The sequence below is a fragment of the Tyto alba genome, unplaced genomic scaffold (genome assembly GCF_018691265.1).
Source record: "Tyto alba isolate M040663 unplaced genomic scaffold, T.alba_DEE_v4.0 Super-Scaffold_6, whole genome shotgun sequence".
Taxonomy (NCBI): Eukaryota; Metazoa; Chordata; class Aves; order Strigiformes; family Tytonidae; genus Tyto; species Tyto alba.
In genome coordinates this window covers 12,945,626-12,964,522 of record NW_024881327.1, presented here as the reverse complement: position 1 = coordinate 12,964,522, position 18,897 = coordinate 12,945,626, and the positions used below count along the sequence as shown (strand labels likewise).

The following is an 18,897-nucleotide window of genomic DNA, read 5'->3' as shown; positions in this document are numbered from 1 at the left end:
ACTATCATGTGCATAGGGCCTTGTTGGGTCAGTGCCTCAGTTTGCCATAGCTCTGCCTCAGAGAAAATAAGCAGAGCTTGTCTCTTGACTGACTTTTATGAGATAATAAAGGTAGCCTGATCATAAAAGCTCCTAGCATCCTGTTACTAGGCATGTAGTGCCCACTGACGTACGAGCCTATTGGGCATTAGTGCGTAGGCAACTTCTGATTTTAATCTGGAGTCATTTTCAATGATCTAACTTCTTTTAGATTTTTATGTTATCAGGATTCAGATTTTTTTTTTTAATGTAGCAATGAATTGAGGACTCCTTCCATTGTATTTTTGAAACTATACAATGAAATCCCCTGAATGCTTGCTAAGCTTAATAGAAAATTGTAAGAGGTCAAAAATCTTATTAAGTGAATAAAGTATGCTGAATATAAAAACCCAGCAGACAAAGTTTGGATGCTGCAAGTTAAATCGTCATGGCTGATGTAGTACATTCTGCACAACTTACTAATGACTAGGCCATTAAGTTTAACATGTTCATGAAACTTAAGGATTGAGAAGGCCATAATGAAATATGGGCTAAATTCCCTCACACTGAAACTTTTGTCAAATCCAAAGGCAGTGTATGTCCAGCATCAGAGAAAACTAACTTCTGTGCAGATAAAGGTGGCAGAAAGTGATTCTATGAAAATAAAGACTGCATTCCAAGAAGGTTCCTAGATTACACTAAAAAGGATGGAGATGGGATGCAGTATTTCTACAAATCATGTCCTGTACGTGTCAATGCCAATGAACTTTAAAATCATTCTCCCAAATGCCACTCACGTATGTTTCCTGAAACCTAAGCCCGACATTGATAACCATGGTAAATCTCAGTGATTTCAAAGGATGCTCTATACTGAACTGACTCGTGGCAGCCTGGCAAGCTGATCCTGCCTCCATGGGCCAAATACCCTTCAGTAATGGTGCAGCAAAAACATTCACAAGTGGGTGCCTTGCCACAGACCAAAAATACCACAGCACTCAGCAATTAAACAGGAGGAAACGCAGGTTTAGAAAACAATTTTATTAGACAAATTATTTAGACAAATTATACACAGAAAGCTCTGCCACTTGTAACTGAGGCCTCCAAAAAGTGTTTTGTGTATCTGTATAATAGGCAACACATCAAAATAGGCCTATTTTAAATATTGTACATGGTTAACAGGTTTTTTTTTTTTAATAGCTAAAATCACTGCAACATCTGGTATGTCCCTACATAGCTTGTTGGAAAGAAATTTTATTTTTTTTTTTTTTTTTTATTTTACTCAGAAGTGTGGATGAGTTCATGAATGTTACAAGGGGGAAGCAAGTTGTGCATGCTTTTAGACACTTGCTACCCTGGAAACAAAATGGCCTTTTGCACGATAAGAATTTGTTCTGCCTTACACAGTAGACAATATTTGAAGATTTAGTACAAAAACCAGTGACAGTACAAGATGCTCCCCCAGAACAGAATTAGCATCAAAATAGAATAGATCTGAAGAATATACCTTTTAATTTATCCTAAAGCAAATCACATAGGCTGATTCCTATTAATCCTAGCCAAAGAATGAGTTAGGTTAAAATAAGTGTATGGTTGCATTAAAAAACAAACCAAACAAAAAACCTCACAGGATAAACTGCTTGCTTTCTACTTAACCGCATTTTTAGTTTTAAGGATTACAAATTGAAAGCTCTTCCTACGTTTCTAACAGGTAACAGTGTTACTTTAAAAAGCTGGTGCCAAAGTGGGCACTGGTTTTGCTCTCACTGCTGTTCTTTCTCTTGTTCTATACAGTTGGCACTAATGTAAAAAATGCATAGCTCCTCTAAATCTAACTTAACATATAAAGGGTTAAAATGAGTGCCTGTTCATGTTGGTTTTTTTTTTTTTGTTTGTTTGTTTTTTTTCTTTAGAACAATATGTGATTATAATTAGGCCACATCTGTATTTCTCAAGGGCTTTTTTCTTCTCCACTAACATCCTTATTGTATTGATCAGCTGTACTGATTTGGACAATAATTTATTAACCTTTGATCTATGTTTAAACTTCTCTAGAGCTATATTAGTTGTTCATGAACGTGGTATACCTAAGAGAGAGTTCCATTTGTCTAATTAATTAGAAGTAAAATTATCAAGGTTAGCCTTATAGAATGCCCAATAGCCAATGCAAAACCTAACCAAAGGAGTTACATCTAGGTACAAATGTTAAATTGCCCCGGATGTTCTAATAAAAAAGTATAAAATATGCTCTGTTGGCAAACGATGCAAGTCAGAATAACATTAAAGCAACCTGTCTTTTCTAAATGAAAAGACCCCCTGCACTGTACATCTTTCCTGTATACAACACATTTTTACTAAAGCTTTATTAAATGAATTGCAATAGCAACGGCTGCCATTTTATAGCTATATATACATGTATATATATATACATACCTGTGTGTATATATGTATATATATATATGTATGAGATACTAATTTATTTAACACAACAGAGGCTTCTGCCATATGATACAGTTTACTGTACATAAGAAAAACTTTTAACACTGTACAACCACATAAAGGTCATATGCACTGTTGCAGTGCAAAAGTAGATTTAACTGTAGTCTTTACTGGCATAGTAATGGCTTTTTGTAATCCTACAAAACTGCATTATCATATTATGGGGCCTGAATGGTTTTTTAACTTCATTTGTTTTGCTTGCTTTTTTTTTTTTTTTTGCCTTTTTGCCTTTTTTTTTTTTTTTTTTTTTAATTTTTCCATTTTCTTAAACTGCAGGGTTTGCCTTTGGTCCACAGTTAAAAGGACACACAGCAGTGGAGCGCTGACTGGATGCAGCAGAATACATGAAAAGGACTTAAGTTATTGCAATTATAGTAAAAAAAGGTGGTGGGGGAGGAGGAGCGAATGCCCTTCTGTAAAGTAATCCTCAGGGTTTTTCTATGCACGAATCGCTGCACGTTTCCTATATTTAAAGTATATGAAAAGCCTGAAGTAACCGACACCTAGTGTGGTGATAAACCAAAAAATAAGTGATTCAAGTAGTAAAGAGAATAAGGGGAGACAGAGGAGACCAGACTGAGAAAGCAGAGAAGAGAAGGAGGAAGAGTTGTTACTAATAATCCTGATTCTTAAATTAAATAAAAAAAAAAAAAAAAGGAAAAAACCCAAACCAAACCAGAACAGAAAATAACCCCCCAAACGAATTAAAATATCCCCTCAAAACAAAAAAAAATAAGGAAAAGAAAAAAAGGTTACATCCATGTTAGTCCCACAATATTACAGCCGCTCCTTGCAAAGGGAGTCCTAGAAAAGAAACAGTGAAGAAACTTGGCGTGATGCTCAGATGGAGGTGCCTCGGTCGGGGTCACTACCGATATTCAGCCCCAGAGTAGGAGTCGGTTGGTAAGGGATAGATGACATTGTTTTGATGGGGCTTCTGAAAAAGCCACCGTTGGGTGCCCTGTGCCTGAAAGGGCCAGTTCGGTGCTCGGGCACGCTGCCGAAGGAGAAACCCGAAGCGGCTTTAGCAGACAGCGTGCGGCTCAGAGTCTGGATCTGTTCTGGTATGAAGGTGGTTGTGGTGATGTGAGTGTTTCTGAAGTCACTGATTTGCTCCAGTGCCTGGCGTGTGGGTAAAGTGTCAATGTCCAGCGGGGTCAAGTCAATCGACGAGGTGGAGAACTGTTTATGGGGGCTGTCGTCGTCCGTGCAGAGGCTGTTCACGCGCCGGTGGAGGTGCTCCAGGTCGATCTCCTTGTCATCCTGGGGAACGAGAGAAAACAAGAGGCACCGCTCAACCATCGCCATTTGCGCCGGGTTGAAGCTTCAGGGTGCGATCAGGGCTGCTCAGGGAGCACAGCGCACAATTAACCACAGCTGGCTGATGGCTGACGGCGTCCCTGAAGGTCACTGGCAAACGCTCCCACCGCCTGAGGCTGGGTGGGCTAAGCCAAGCCGAGGCAGACCCTTACACCACAGCCCCCTCCAAACCCCGAATCCGAACAACAAAACTCCAGGCGCTACCGGTAGGTTTCCACCAGGAAAAGCCAGGCTTGGAGCTGGGTGGGTTGGACTAGCAACAGCTGAATGACAGCAAACGGTGTGCCGTGACAGCAAAGCGTAATCTCAAACGCCTGGGATGATGCCAGTTCTTCAGCTCCGCAATGAGGACTAAATTTGGATGTCAACATGGGAGGCTCTGAGGGATCAGGCTGCCATCTTTGCCATCCTCTCAGGGCTGGAAGAACAGCTCAACACGTCTCGGGGTTGCTTTTTGCCTTTATAATGTAAGCTGTGGTGTAAGGAAAGCTGAACTTCCAGACAAAACAACAAGCACTGGTGACTCACTGACATCACGCAGAAAGGAGGGCAGCAGGCAATTTGAAATTGCAATGTCAACAGAGGGATTAATTCTCTCCTTACCTACAAAGAAGCAATTCCATCGATTTTGATGGAATTACGCTCTTGTGGGTGAGAAGAAGAGAAGGCGGCCTGGGGTATTAATTATAATATATCATCCCTCCTCTTACCTCTGTCCCTCCTCCTTCTTAAATCTCTCCTTCCAGAGAACTCAATTAAACAAGTTCGGTTGTTATAATTGAGAATTTAAATGCACGGAAGTTAAAAAAGAGGAGAAAGTCCTGGGTGATGCAATAAATCACCTGTATTGTACATACATATTTCTCCTGAACTGCAAAGCTTAATTCAAAGCAGCATTAAGTATACACGTACAGGGGTGTTCTCTCAGTTTAGGTAGCACAGCTCATTCAGAACAAAAATCGATTTCAACTAACCTTAAAATTTACCTTAATCTCTGTGAAATCTACTAGCTCTTCCAGGCCACTAGAAATAACTCACACTCTAGGACCTCACAGAGGTTAATTAGGCAGCCGACAGATGCTCACTGATGACTTCCAACCTTGATTACTGCAACTCAACGACCGGCTTGATCCAGAGTTCCCTGAATCAATGGCAAAACTCCTAGTATACCCAATGGCCTCGAGATCCCTCATTTGTCTAGGAATGAAGTCAAGCACTCTGAAGGAGTCCACACCTCGAACAAACTGCAGGATTTCATCTACTTAGCAAAACGGATCACCGAATATTTGCACTGGTACCACTCCAAACGCAGAGCCTGACTGGAAGGAGGCTGAGAGGCCAGCCCTCCTCCCGGATTTCACCCTCCGAGGGCAAGGACAGGCAGAGAAACTGGGGGAAAAGGGGCAGGGAACGGGGCATCAGGGGCTCTCCCAGGGCCTGGGTGATCGCTGACCACAGGGGCTTTGGTTTGAGCTCATCACGGGAGGGAAAAAATGCAGTGCTCATTTCTTGGACTTAGCTTTCTGTCTGTAGTTTATTCACATGTGGACATAGACACGGATGCACATAACAACCACACGGGTGACACCAAAACCAAACGCATTCACCAAACGTTCTCTCCTAGAAACTTTGGAGCTGCATATGGATGCAGGAGAACTCGGACCACATTGGAAGCCAAAGAAATATACAGAGGCTCTGTCAGCGTGTGCAAGTCATGACTATATCTCTGAGGGACAGTCCTAAATATTTTTCCCATTTTTTGGTTGGATTTTGTTTTTTTACTGTATTTTTTTTTTAATTTAGTGTGTTTTTTTTTGGTTTTTTTCGCTTTAAATTTTGAAAAACGTACAAACACTTTATAATTTAAAATGCCAATTGGGAATTTCATCACTTCTGAGCCTCTATACGTTACTCAAAATATTCCTCTTTCTTGTCTTACAGAGATGCATTTGGGGCTAGGGTCAGACCAGTGAAAATATGTAAGTGGTGATATTCTCCCATGCTTAGCCCACAACCCAATCTCCACCCAATCGATACACCAAAATGAGACCCACTCACAGTAAGATTGTGCATATCTCCACAATATGATCTTTCCTCTTCTCTCTTGTGTGAGCAGTAGTGAAATAGTCAGCAGTTTTCACATTTAAATTATCATCAGGCTTCAGAGACAACATCCCATTGAGATTACTGGGGCGGTTCGTACTTCTCTCAGAGCTACCATTTAAGGCTGTCTGCAGACTCAGGCAGACATCATTGAATGGATTACTTCTGGTACGTGACCGAAATGTTATCTTCACAACCATATGACAATTTTTTTCAGTATAAATGCTTGCATTCTGGAGCACAAGATGGCAGCCACCAGGAAAAAGGGTTGGCTTGCTGACCACAAACTGGCCCAATCTGACCCCCGACTCTGGACTAGTGGCCTGGAAGAGCCAATGGATTTCATGGAAGCTAAAATGAATTTTAAGAAAGTTAGTTAAGATGTATTTCTTTGCTGAATGACCCCCACATCCAGGATAGTAGGGACATTCAGCACGTACGTCCACGTTAAACTCAGTTTTGAGCCAAGCTTTTCAATTTAGCATTGAGATGCAATTTTAAATGCTGAACTAATGACCATGTAACAAAGATCAAGGAGGCCAAATTACACCATTTGTGGAAAGTATACACTTGAATTTCTCTGTGTTTGAAAACTGAAAAAGGAAATTTTACCGTTATATAAAATATCCAGGTTGTTTTTTTTCTTTTCTCTTGTTATTTATTTTTATGTTTTGCACCAGATAATATGATGTATGAAGTTCTGAAAATTTGGGTAAACAACAGTCTAGTAAATTTTAGGTGTTTTTTTCAATAATTTACCAGTTGAAATTATATGGTTTCCATTCCTGAGAAAGCCAATTTAAAGACTAGAGATTCTTTTTTTTTTTTTTTTTTTTTTCTTTTAACAATGGTCTGGTCCAGATCTTGAACAAAAAAAGCTTGGGAATTAAAACAGGCAAGAAAAGTTTAAACGTATTCTAACACCAGTGCCAATGCTGTCTAATTAGGTAGCATAATTAATCCTGCCTGATTACACAGCATTAGATTAGCAGGAATAAACACAATGGAAAAACTGCAGAGAAGGCGAGACCACTGCACACAGATTAACAGCAATACCCCACAAGCTACACAGATGTGTCTAACGCATACAGATAGAAAAGCTGTAACTGATAGTGCTACATTAAAACTCATATTCAGGTTCAGCTTTGGGAACTGCTGCCAAGTACATTTTACTAACTTCCCCGCCACCACCCCCCTGCAATGTTTTTCGAGTATTTTGTAGAGCTAAAGACTTAATTATGGAGGTGAGAAATTTGTTGTAAGACCGCATATGGCTCAGATGGCTGGTAAAGGTACAGGTAAATTGCCATGGGAAGGAAAGCATTATACATGCAGGTGTAGAAGTAAACTCTGGTGTAAACTAACTTATCTCCCCATGGTCTCCATCCAAGATTTTCTGAAACAAGTCTGCAGCAGATTTCAGAAATAAGTCTGGACTGAATCTGAAAAATTTAACATACCTTTGCTTCCCTGGACTTCAGATGAAATAATGAGAACTGAAGTTCATGGAAGTCTTCAGGAGGTTAACATTTCTGAAACTGGGGCCACGCTTATTTAAGAAGCTAACTGCTGATTAAAGGGCTAAACTTTGCAAATCTGTTTTGAAAGACTCAGCCACTGAGCTTAGGGGATATATTTTTCAAGAAGAAGCCAAGAAACCTTTGAACTTTATGGTAAAAATTATCTCTCACCAATGGGAAAAATGAACTAAATATTGATGTATTAATAATGTACTGTTCTACAAGTATCAGTTGTGTTTTACTCAGAATAGATGCATATTTATACATCATCAATGTACATTTTTTTTTTTTTTATTCATGCTTTTCTAGGAGGAATGGCTAAAGAGATTTTGAGGAGTAACATTTACATTTTAAAAATCAGGAAGCTAAGGAAATACCTCTGAATTTGATTCCCCACCCTCTCTAACACTATGAAGTCAAAGCAACAATCTCTAGGGTGCATGAAAATTCCCCAGGAGAAATGGAGGGTCTAATACCTCTTTTGATGGAACCCGGGAGCCTTTCCTTTTATTCCACCACGTTTCCAACATTGCAATGAAACAGGATAGGACAATCCCAGCAGCAAGGATGCAGAAAACACCTGCAAAACTTTTTATGTCCAGGGCACCTCCTTTCTGTTTGGTATCCACAGATGAGTAAAGATCACATTGACCGTTCTTTGGCCACCACTTATGCTTCAGTATGTCCATGTCGCCATTCTGCTGCAGCTCCAAAATCCTTGAGGAGAAAGCACAGAGTCAGGGGTTACAGTGGGGCAGTGGAGGTGGCACCAGAGAGCATGAGGATGTAATCCGACTACTTGCAACCTTCCCGTGCATCTTGGAAAGCCAAGCAGCTGATGAATCCGTACGGACTGATTTATCCAGAAAAGAAAGCTTGCATATGGGGGTTGTGTGTAAGATTGAGCATCTGGATATCTGTGCTCCACCCTAGATACAGGAAAGCACACACAGGCCCCTCTTTCCTTCTTTTAAGACCCTTAATGAAAATGCTTTACTTAATACACAGTATTTTCTTAACTGGCTTTCACGACAAACTATGTTAATTGACTTTTGCAGTGCATTAGATACTTGACAATGTATATTTTGCATTTTAATCACTGGAGAAGAGACTTTTTAATAAAAAGAAAAAGGAGGGGGAGGGAAATACAGTTCAGATGTACCACAGAATACACGTTATTTTATTGGAAAGTCATCTTTATCAGGTTACCTACTTGCGGCTTTGGAGAGAGAGCAGAACTGTATTAGCTGCAGTCAGTGACGACCTAAACTAATCTTGCTCAATGGGACCGTGTGACCTGCTGGTAAGTGATTTCCACAGGAAGGTTCTTTGCTGCAGAATTCACTCACGCTTGCACCTACGAACCCAGAACGACACCAGAGATGTACTGGGCAGCTTGCAAGGCCAACGTGTTTCGCTAGACTTCCTGTGGGATGAACAGTTGGAGAAACAAGAATTTTGTTTGGAAGAAGATTTTCATATGTAGTTCATTTATTCCCAAGGAGAGTGGTTTTTAAAAACGTCCAGAAGTGACTAGAGTAGCAGCTGGGTGCATCTGGTTACCCAAAATGAAAAATTCAACGATTTACACTTAAAAATAATAAGACAGGGGAAATGTTTTCTTTCATGTAATAAATTTGTTTTTCATTTCAGTGTTGGAAGGCAAACAATTACTTGTGCAATCATTTGACACAGCACGCAAAAAATCCAAGCGCACACAAACCAGCAGAGGTCTGGGATGTTGCTACCAGAGACTGTACTGCATCCAAGGGTGAAGAAAAGGTGTCCCACTGACTCAGGGCTACTGTAACAGCTCAGTGCGGCGGTCTGCCTCAACCTCAGAAACACACAGTGGTTGTGAAAGGGAGTTTGAATGCACCTCAGAAGCACAGGGCAACTGCTCTATACAGGGACCGCTCAATCTCTAATGCCACTTCAACAGGTAGTCGTGCCAATGAAGCCACTCAATTTTCTATGACACATCCAAATGACCATCTACTTATGCTGTGGTCCTACCAGGAGTGGGAGAGCTCACGCAGCCATCGGGGGCTTAAATCCCAGCACAGCTCTGGAGTGAGCTTCTGCTTTCTACCTTGGCGTACATCCTGCGGCTGAGCCCCCGACCTGTTCAGAGGGGAACCGCTTGCCCATCTCTGAGCCGTACCAAAGGGAGCAGCGCCCTTGACGAGCAGACTGCAGGCGATACGTGTGGCTTTGGAGATGCCAGAATCACCTTGGTTTTGCATAGCTTTGTATTTATATGACGTGGGGCAAATTCTGGGCAATGCCTGCTGACAGAACATCGCTGAAGGTCCAGCCCTGGAGAACGGCGAACAAGGTCAGAGTTGCCTTGGCTGTATTTTGAATTGTCCCAAACCCAATGCCATCTTAGGGAAACCCCACCCTGAGGCTTCCTGAGGGGCCAGTGATAAGTCAAGGATGGGAGGACCTTCCATTGACTCTCCATTCTGTTGCAAGAGACAGAGTAGCTGTTACGAGACATCCATGTTCAGAGGAGATGTGGAGGCACAGGGACCACACGCGGGACTGCTGTCATTGCTGCCTACAGCTGCCTCGTGGGAGCGTGTGGAGAAGCTGGAGGCAGACCCAGTGACAGGAGGAGATGCAACTGGGACAAACTGGAACATGAGCAATTCTGACTAGATCAAAGGAGGATGGGAGAGGTCAAAGACTAGAACAGAGAATTTGCAGCAACTCCACCCCTGGCGATACTCAAAGGCCCACTGGGCAAGGCCCAGCAACCTGACCTAACTGGACCTGGACTGGAAGCCTCCGGAGATCCTTTCCGAGCATAATTACTCCTCTGTGACTACAAACACGGCCTCTATCATGGCATACAGTGCTTACAGACATAACTCATCATAATTATGGTTCTCGCTGCCCCAGCATCCTGCGTTAGGACTGACGTGAGCATGCTGGCCCAAATACTCCAGTCTGTCAGGTTAGCAGGTGCAGCAGATAGTCAGCATAAAGAGAAACCTTTTGTGTAAGCTCTTGCGGAGTAGCAGAAGACAAATTTTTGATGCCAAATCCAAACATTTGGCAAATGTATTTTTATATTTAGAAATTACTGTACTATCTACACAAGGCAGTAACAAAACAACATTGTGAGGTTTATTTCTTCCAGCAGCAGCTCTAATCCCTGAGCAGGACTATTTTCTTTCTTTCATTCAGTCAGTAATAGAAGGAACAATCCACATGATTGCTCTATTCTCATTAATTAAATGATTCTTCACTTGTCAGTGTAATTCCTGATTTCACAAGACATCTTTTCAACAATAGGCATTTGCATAAAAACACTGAACTTTAGCTTGTTCCTTAACAGATATTTATTGATAATTGTGCTCCTGCTAATTACTGGAAATTTTATTTATGGTTGTAACATATATGTTAAATTATTTAAAGGAAAACATAAAAAAGAAGCGGAAACAAGGGACAGTAATTTTATCGTTACATGGGTGAGCTTGACAAATGGAAAGTTTATAACGAAGTCTTGTAAAACTGCAGCAGAAAACAGATGCTGAGAGATAAAAATACCTATCAAGAAAAATTATAAGAGCAGGAATATCTAAGTATATTAGCTTTGTCCAGAGAAAAAGGGAGATCCCACTTCTATTAGACTTAGGAAACACTTTGTTTTTGAATCAACCCATTTGTGGAGCCAAAATAATAGTTAACATATTAAGGAGATTTAACACTACCAACCTGTTCCTAGTTATGAAACTTCCTATTTTTGTAGCACATTTTCAGATATTAAAATCGTACTTTTACTGGAATCCCATGAAAAACAACATGAGGAAGAGAGGTTTCTTGCAAGCGTGCACAGCAGGTAGGCACTGCTGTACTTGGGTGCTGCAGGAGCTTCCCACACGATGGCACTCTTTCCATAAAAATACGTGCTTTGGCTGCGGTTCCTGGTGGGTGCCCTTACACACTCTAATCAGATACCTGTTGGGTGGCAGACACTACAATCAGTTTGATATTTGGTTTTCAAATTTAATAGATGACTAAAATAATAATGCATTAACTAAATGCTCTGAATGATAATGATGCGCTAAATGCTGTAATTCTAGCAAGTGCCTCTTCTCACAAACCCCAGATTTTTACGACTGAACTTTTCCTTGACAGTCTTAGCTCCTTCTTGCCTGCTGTATTGGCATGGAATAGTATTGCAACACAAAAGCCAGTAGTAAGAGTGGTGGAAAGTAATAAGTAGGGCGCATGAGTTCCTGCTGTTTTGAAATACCTTAGCCTTAAAAGGATTACAGAAGAAGCCTGTATATTGAAATAATCTGATTTGTCTGAAAAACATGACCTTTAAACTTGCTTATGGATAGAGTGCAGGTCTTAATATATTTTTCTCTAGCAGGCAAACTGTTATAGTAACATTTTTCAAGGCAGTGATGTGAAGTTATTAAGTGGCACAAAAGAAAACGTCTGCATGGACTTTAACTAATTTGGCCCTGAAATCCCAGTGCCAAGTGATGTCTGGTGGCTATGAGCACAGAAAACTAAACTGTCTGTGGTTTCCAAATCTGGCAGCGATGTGAACAAATCCTACTGAATCAATGAGAATAGGGCTGGATTCAACTCAGTAACTACGTACTTTGCTGCTGGCAATGAAACATGATTACTCCTGCAAAATACCCACAGATAAAAAACCCACCCAACTTACTATGATAGCAAAGTGTCACAAATGCTACAAAATTGAGACATCTGTGACAACGCTGGCTTTTTTAATCTTGTTTTAGTTGGAGTTATCAGTAGCAAGAAATGCAGCAGGTCATTTACAATGAGATCAGAAACGCCAATGCACAGTCTGAGATGTCAAAGGTTACTGAATATCGGTTTTCTGCACCAGGTACGTGTTATTCAGAGGGATAACTTCACCATCAGTACTAACAAAGAAGAGATGAGGAGGTGCTACTCTTTCCTTAGCCTCCAGTATCAGGCTGCTGCAGAGAAGAGCTGTGCACAGCCGTGTAACAAAATGACCACTATCGAAAGGGGGAGAAAAAGTAAATAAATTAAAAAAAAAAAAAAGGCAACTATTTGTGTACCTCAGTGGGCTGCACCGTGGGGGCCTGAGTCAAGGTCCCAGCCCTGGTGCCAGCTCCTGGGGAGCTCTGGGGAAGCTCACATGGGTCGTGTTTGGGAGCACTCGGTGCCTGCAGATGGGGCCATGTAGTTAAAAGAGCTGAAGTAACTTCTCCAGTGGCTAGCCAAGAGTCAAACTCGTCAGGCAAAAGCTCCGCACCGGAGATTTTCTAACAAAAATCTGGTGCCAAGTCTTTGTAGAATTCGGTTTCCCTCTTGTAAAACAAGATACAAAACTATTTGTGAGCTGATTTGTGACCAGCCTTCAGTTATCAAAGTAGACAGGTAGGAACCCACAAGGAGGTTTTTTTTTTGGTTTTTTTTTTTTTTTTTTTTTTTTTTTGGTTTGTGGTTTTTTTTTTTTTTTTGTTTTTTTTTTTTTTGTTTTTTTTTGTTTGTTTGTTTCAGTGAAGCTACTGCCTGAATCTTTCTTATTCACAGCAATAACTGGAGTGACGCCAACTCCTACTGTGTCTCCCTGAGCAGGCTTTAGGTTTTGGCAAAGCAGCCCCCGCTCTCAGCGGCAGAGCAGCTCTCGCAGGTGCCGCCGGCCAGGCTGGCTCGGGGCTTCGGTGTCGGAGAGGAGCGGCTGCTGCCCGCCCCGACTGCTGCCTTCTGCCTGGGAAAGAGGCAGTCCCAGCCACGGGGAGGGAAACTGGGAATAAGGATGGAGACAGGCAAGTAGGAGGTTCTTGAAGGTCCTTTTCACCTCCCCCCTGAGCAGCAGCACCTTGTTGTCTCGGAGACCTGACACATTTTCATTATTTTGACCTTATCCTTGGGGCCTTGTAGGAGATGCCTGTTGATGCCCAAAGCCTTGACTTGAATGCTGTCTCCAGTGCCAACAAATATTGTCATTCTCCAGCTGCCCAACAAGTCACATTTGCATCATGTTACAGCCACGGACTATTATAAAGCTGCTGAGGGGAGTGAAGGATATAACTACAGGAGGGGAATATTTCTGTGCAATTCTGTCTTGCTCAAACACACAGAATAAAGAGATAGGGAACTGTCAGAAATAAAACTCAGAAGTGTTTAGAGAGCTAGTGGGAAGGTGTGCATCCAGAAATGGCTGCTTGTCTGGCACCAGCTGCACTACCCAGTTACCCATCCCTAGACCTAAGCCTAACATTAAAAGGCTTAACATTAAAAAACTAGATCATTGAAAAATACAGCCCAGAGGTGAAGCAGGCACAGGAAGGTGTAGGGCAGAAGCAGCTGTCTTGAGGTGAAAGAAAGGGCAGCAGTGACAGTGCCTGCTCCCAAGCCGACTGAGGCGATGCTGGGAGAGCCTGCAGGACCAGCAAAGCACGTGGAGGCAGAGAGAGCATTGCTATTCCAGTCCTTCCTTCAACTACAGCTCTTGATATCTGTAAACAAGAACGCTGGTTTTTGAAGAGACTATTTTCTGGTTTTCTGTGGTTGTAGTTTTTTTTGTTGTTGTTGTTCTTGTGTTTTTTGTTTGGTTTTTTTTTTTTGTTTTTTTTTTTAATTTTTTTAAGCCAGTATTTTAATGAGCTGCCAATCACAGGCTCCATGAGAGGAAATTTTTCATGCCAGCCAAATGCAGCTCGGGCTGCCAGATTAGATGAAGCTGCACTCCCTCTCCACCCATTCCCACCACTTAACCCAGCAAAAGAGTGCCCTTGGGTCCAGCTGTGAAGCCTGTTTTCTGGCAAGGACTCCAAGCAGATTTAAAATCTACTAACTTGTGCCCCACGGGGGCAGGCAGGTGGTTGCCTTCTGATCTGCCCTTCAGCAGTTCTCAGCGTCACGCTGCTGTCGCTAGGAAGTCAGCGTGCAGAAACAAGGATAAGCATCACACCTTCTAGATATGATAGAAGCAGCAGTAATAAACCAGACCTGCTGTTCAGCATTAAGGATTTGCGTATCAAACAATCCTAAAAGAGAGAAAACAGCTGACCTTCTGTTTTGCTCAGCAATAAACCTTTAGCTTCAGAAGATGCAGCACTCATGACTTGGATCCCATAAATTAGTATCACTTTGTGCAAATTAGTGAATTTCTTTTTACTTTAGTCTGTTAAACTTACGTGGTCACTCTCTCAAATACAGAAGGCTAACCTTAGGCGGCATATGCAGTAACAAGAAATGAAACATTAACTATACTTACTATACAACTGTGATGGAATTTTATAGGGACAGCTCCATAACAGTTTTATTCAAGCTACATAGTTTTGTGGAATACTAATAATTTAGAAACCTAGATAAAGACAAAACCCACGTTATTCAAGATCTTCTGCTTACTTTTAATACAGAAAAAGTTGAGGTGAGCTTAAGTGGCCTTTCACCATGCAGATCCTTCCTGCTTAGGAGAAAGCAGTGACAAAAAGTATTAGTACCTATTTATAAATCCCAAATGACAAGAGAACATCTACAGACAGTCACATAAATATCAAGAGTTCATTAAGCTCAGTGCTGTTATGATAAACACTAAATTAATTCATTACGGTGAGTCATGGTACACTGCCAACCTTATTAAAACAAAGAATGTACTTTCAAGGTATATTGGTTCCTGCGCACCACCCGTGCTCCAGTCCTCATTTAGAAAATTACTTGAAAAATTATAGTTACTAAGTTTTATAAAAAATTCAGCACTTCATGGGTATATGAATGCCTGGGGCTTAATTTTCCTCTTGCTTTCATTACCATAGACCAGAAGCAAGTCCGTGCACACGAAGGCAGGGACAACTCATGGAGTCTGCAGAAGAATGACGCAGACTTTGATGTGCTCCCTGCAACCAGGACAGCTCTGCACCTCCTGTGCTCGGTTTGCACTGGGAAAGGCTGTCTTGCTGACTGCCACGCTTCCAGCTTCACCTCTGAGATCCAAAGATCGGCTGTGATGTTGCACGTGATTGCCACGGAATGGAGGTATCACTCCTTCCTAAAACTACACTTTCTTCAAACTGTCCCCTACAATAATGCTTGTGCAACACTGGAGGCAGACATAAATGACACTTTGGCTATACGAGGAGACAGTATGATGACACAGATACAACCTGAGGACTTGAGTCACAGGTCCCAAGCTGCATGTAAGCACATCAGTAGCTCTTTTCAGAACTGAAATAATTGATGATTTCACACAAAATCAGGAAACCTTCATGTTCAAAGTCAGCAGGAGTTTCATCATTAACTTACAGACAGCAGAGACCAACATAGAGCACACTTGGGAACCCAACCCATCTGGTTAGGCTGTGACAAAAGTGGCATTTCTCTGCATCAGTACAGGATACCTGGATTAGCAAAAAACTGAAAGCTTTGCCCTTTCAGTTACCACATACTTCTTGGATTCTTCTCCCCAAAATCTCACCTGACTGAACATTTCCTCCAGTGTCACTTGTCAACTGTCTCTGCCTAAGAAGCCCTGCGGATAACAAGCCATATAAAGAACTGCTCTCCTATTTAGCAGGAGAAAGCAAACAATTGAAAAAAGTACTTTAGTTTGACTTTGCTGTTGTTTTTTTCAAGAGATGCAAAATGGACACTTATTTGGGTCAATTAATGTTTAACCTAGTTCATTCTCATATTTTTTTTTGAACACAAAGCGATAAATTAAACGCCAAAAGTTTTCATTCAGAAAACACCAAACCGAAATGTTAAAATATTTGTCTTCTAAGGAAAAAATAGTTTTTTTAAAAATTAGATCATAAGGAATAACTTTAATCTATTTAGATCATCTGCTAATGTCCTATGAGAAGGTTAAACAAACAAGTTCACTGAGCCTGACCTAGCACTGAATGAATATGCAAGCCTCATCTTCAGTTGAGAAGCAATTACATGAGAAATGAAATTACTAACGTGATTAATCTTAAGAGTTGTAGTGACTAGTGAACTTTAATTTTTATATTTTGTATACATTTGTGCTACCTTTAAAAGTCAAGCACTCATTACAGCTATGACAATATGGTCTTTACTAATGTCAAAGTTGGGCTCCAGTGAACTGGTAACAGGCAGAATGAAAGCAAGCCAAAAAGACATGAGAGACCTGATAAGGAAAAGACAGTAAGTCCCATGAGACCCAAAGCGTATTTTCAGTCAAAAAGGGAGCACCCTGGGTGGTCTTTGAAAATGTCAGCATCATCCTTAAGCACACTGTGATATTTGGGTTATTGGGTGCAGGAAAAGATCTTTAATTTTAGATTAAGAATCTGGAAATTTTCATCTTTGCTTGGAGTCACGCTTCAGGCAGTGAAAAGTCTCATTCTTATACAAACTACCTACATCCACACTTTGAGAAAGAGAAGACACATCAGTCACATTAAGTCCTGTTAACTGGGAGTCTAGAACACCTCGGTTTTAAAGAGACCTAGATGGCACTTGAATATTTGACATTTATTTACTATTTACATGGGCAATGATGACATAAATATATAGCTGATGATTCTTTCAGTTTTTTAAACTGTTTGTCCAGTGCTTTTTTTAAGCCCTTAAAAATGAAAACCAAAGCCTTCAAAATTTTCTTTTAGATAGTGTTTAAATAAATGATTTACGTAGCTCGATTTCACTATCATCGCCATTTGGATTATAAAGAACCAAAATCTATTGTCAGAGTTGTACATCTGTTGATGTTTAAAGCTATCTCCAAGGTAAAGAGAGTTGTTGATAGAATAGGAGAAGCTAGACAGATAAATAGAGAGTCTGAAGATCAAATCACTGTAATATGCTTTGTGTCTGAAATTTGACATTTAAAAATATCTCAAAGGCTTTTATCTCCTAGGTACTTGGTTACAGTAGTGAAAGCTTCCCAGATCCATTCCCATCTAGGTTTTTAAACATATTGGGGTTTGAAACCAGCACTTCTGAACATGAACACTGCACTAACCAGCTTTACAGATTAATGTTATACTGAGGAAAGCCCTCTCCAAGCAATCCTTTGGATACTGAACGTGAAAATACTTAAAGGTATCCCACATGAGAGATTAGTGCTTCAAAATATAATTCATTACTTCGATTTGTGGTCTCAAACAAAAGCGTTTCACAGAACCACTATTTCTAGAGACACCCCCAAAACACGTTCTTTCTTTAAAGCCTTTCTCAAATCATACTAACGAATACTCTTCAAACATACACAGCAGTATAGTGGCTATCTGAGGAAGCCTAATGAATTTCCATAGTTCTGCCTAGGAAATTACAGGAGTCAAGAGTCCCTGCCAAACGTACAGAAGGCACTGAAGAGTGAATTTGACCATCCTTAATAAAAATTAAGATTTCTTACCGTAAATCTTGCAGTTTGAGAAATGCTACTCCTGATGTTCAGGCTCAATGTGTGTCAGACCACGCTTCTGACACAAGCTTGGCCCAAGTTACAATAAGTCTGCCTGAGATGGGTGCCCCTGGAAATCCTGCCTCGGGCACCTCGGCTGCTCTTGGGGCTAGCTCGGCCCTGCTTTCCCTTCCAGGGTGCATCAGGTAAGCCTTCCTCAGAGACACGTCAGATCATAAGTTTCTCGACCTTGATGAGCATTCAGATCTTTTAACCCCTGGGTGTAGAAGGAAATGCTGAAAGATAAGAGTAGTACAGCTCTGCAAGCCAAGCAGCTGCCTGGCTGCTGCGCTACCCTCCCTCTGTGTACAGCCCTGACCGATGCTGCCTTCCATAACCGTGCTGGTCTTCTGTATGGGGAGGTAAGCTGGGAATTGGTCTAGCTGCTCTTCTTCACCAGACCTAGCGATTACCTTCAACGACGCACCAGTGTGCCAGACTGCCAACGCTGTGTATGTAGGTTTTCTGCCGACAGGAGAGCCTAGCCGACAGATTTTGAAGACAGATCATCTTTCAGTGCCCTTGCAGGACTACCAGCAGTACAGAGAGGTGAGGAAGCCTGGCACAGAAACCCTGCAAGTTTTGGGGGGTTGCAAAAGTTAATAATTGATGGTTTATTGCCCACCTTCCACTAAAGTGTGTGTCCTGAGGGACTGCAATCTACTTTGCATGACAGGAATCAGGGCTTTAAGCAACATGGTGTTTACTCCCAGGATCACACCAAGTGAGATTTCCATATTACAGAGAAATGCTGTGATAAGAACCGAGTGCCATTCAATCCGGACAGCCATCTGCAGGAGGACTGAGTTTATTTTGTTAATAAAGACACCTCCCTGGCAATGTTGCAGTTTTCCAAGAGCCACAGCCAGCTAGCTTGGCTCTATTCTCGTCTCCCAGACTTTGCTTAATCAGGGTTCTCTGGTCCCTTCTGCACTGCAATAAGCAAGGCCTGAACCTGTTCATGTGCATGATGGTATTTTTTTTTTGTCCTCTTAGTTTTCATGCTTTGGGACAACGCAGCGCAATCCAGACCTACCA

At 41.4% G+C, this 18,897-nt stretch overlaps 1 protein-coding gene across 3 annotated transcripts in view; it reads right to left on the bottom strand.

Annotated features, from left to right (window-relative positions):
• Nucleotides 1-1,041: 1,041 nt before the first annotated feature.
• GRID2 (glutamate ionotropic receptor delta type subunit 2) overlaps nucleotides 1,042-18,897 on the bottom strand; it is a 746,686-nt gene continuing 728,830 nt past the window's right edge. For all 3 annotated transcript variants that reach the window (XM_032999394.2, XM_032999395.2, XM_032999396.2), the window contains 2 exons: nucleotides 7,934-8,174; nucleotides 1,042-3,777 (listed from right to left, as the gene is read on the bottom strand). In XM_032999394.2, the coding sequence (XP_032855285.2) occupies nucleotides 3,355-3,777; nucleotides 7,934-8,174 (664 nt within the window). In that variant the 3' untranslated portion in view covers nucleotides 1,042-3,354. The remainder of the gene's footprint in view (nucleotides 3,778-7,933; nucleotides 8,175-18,897) is intronic.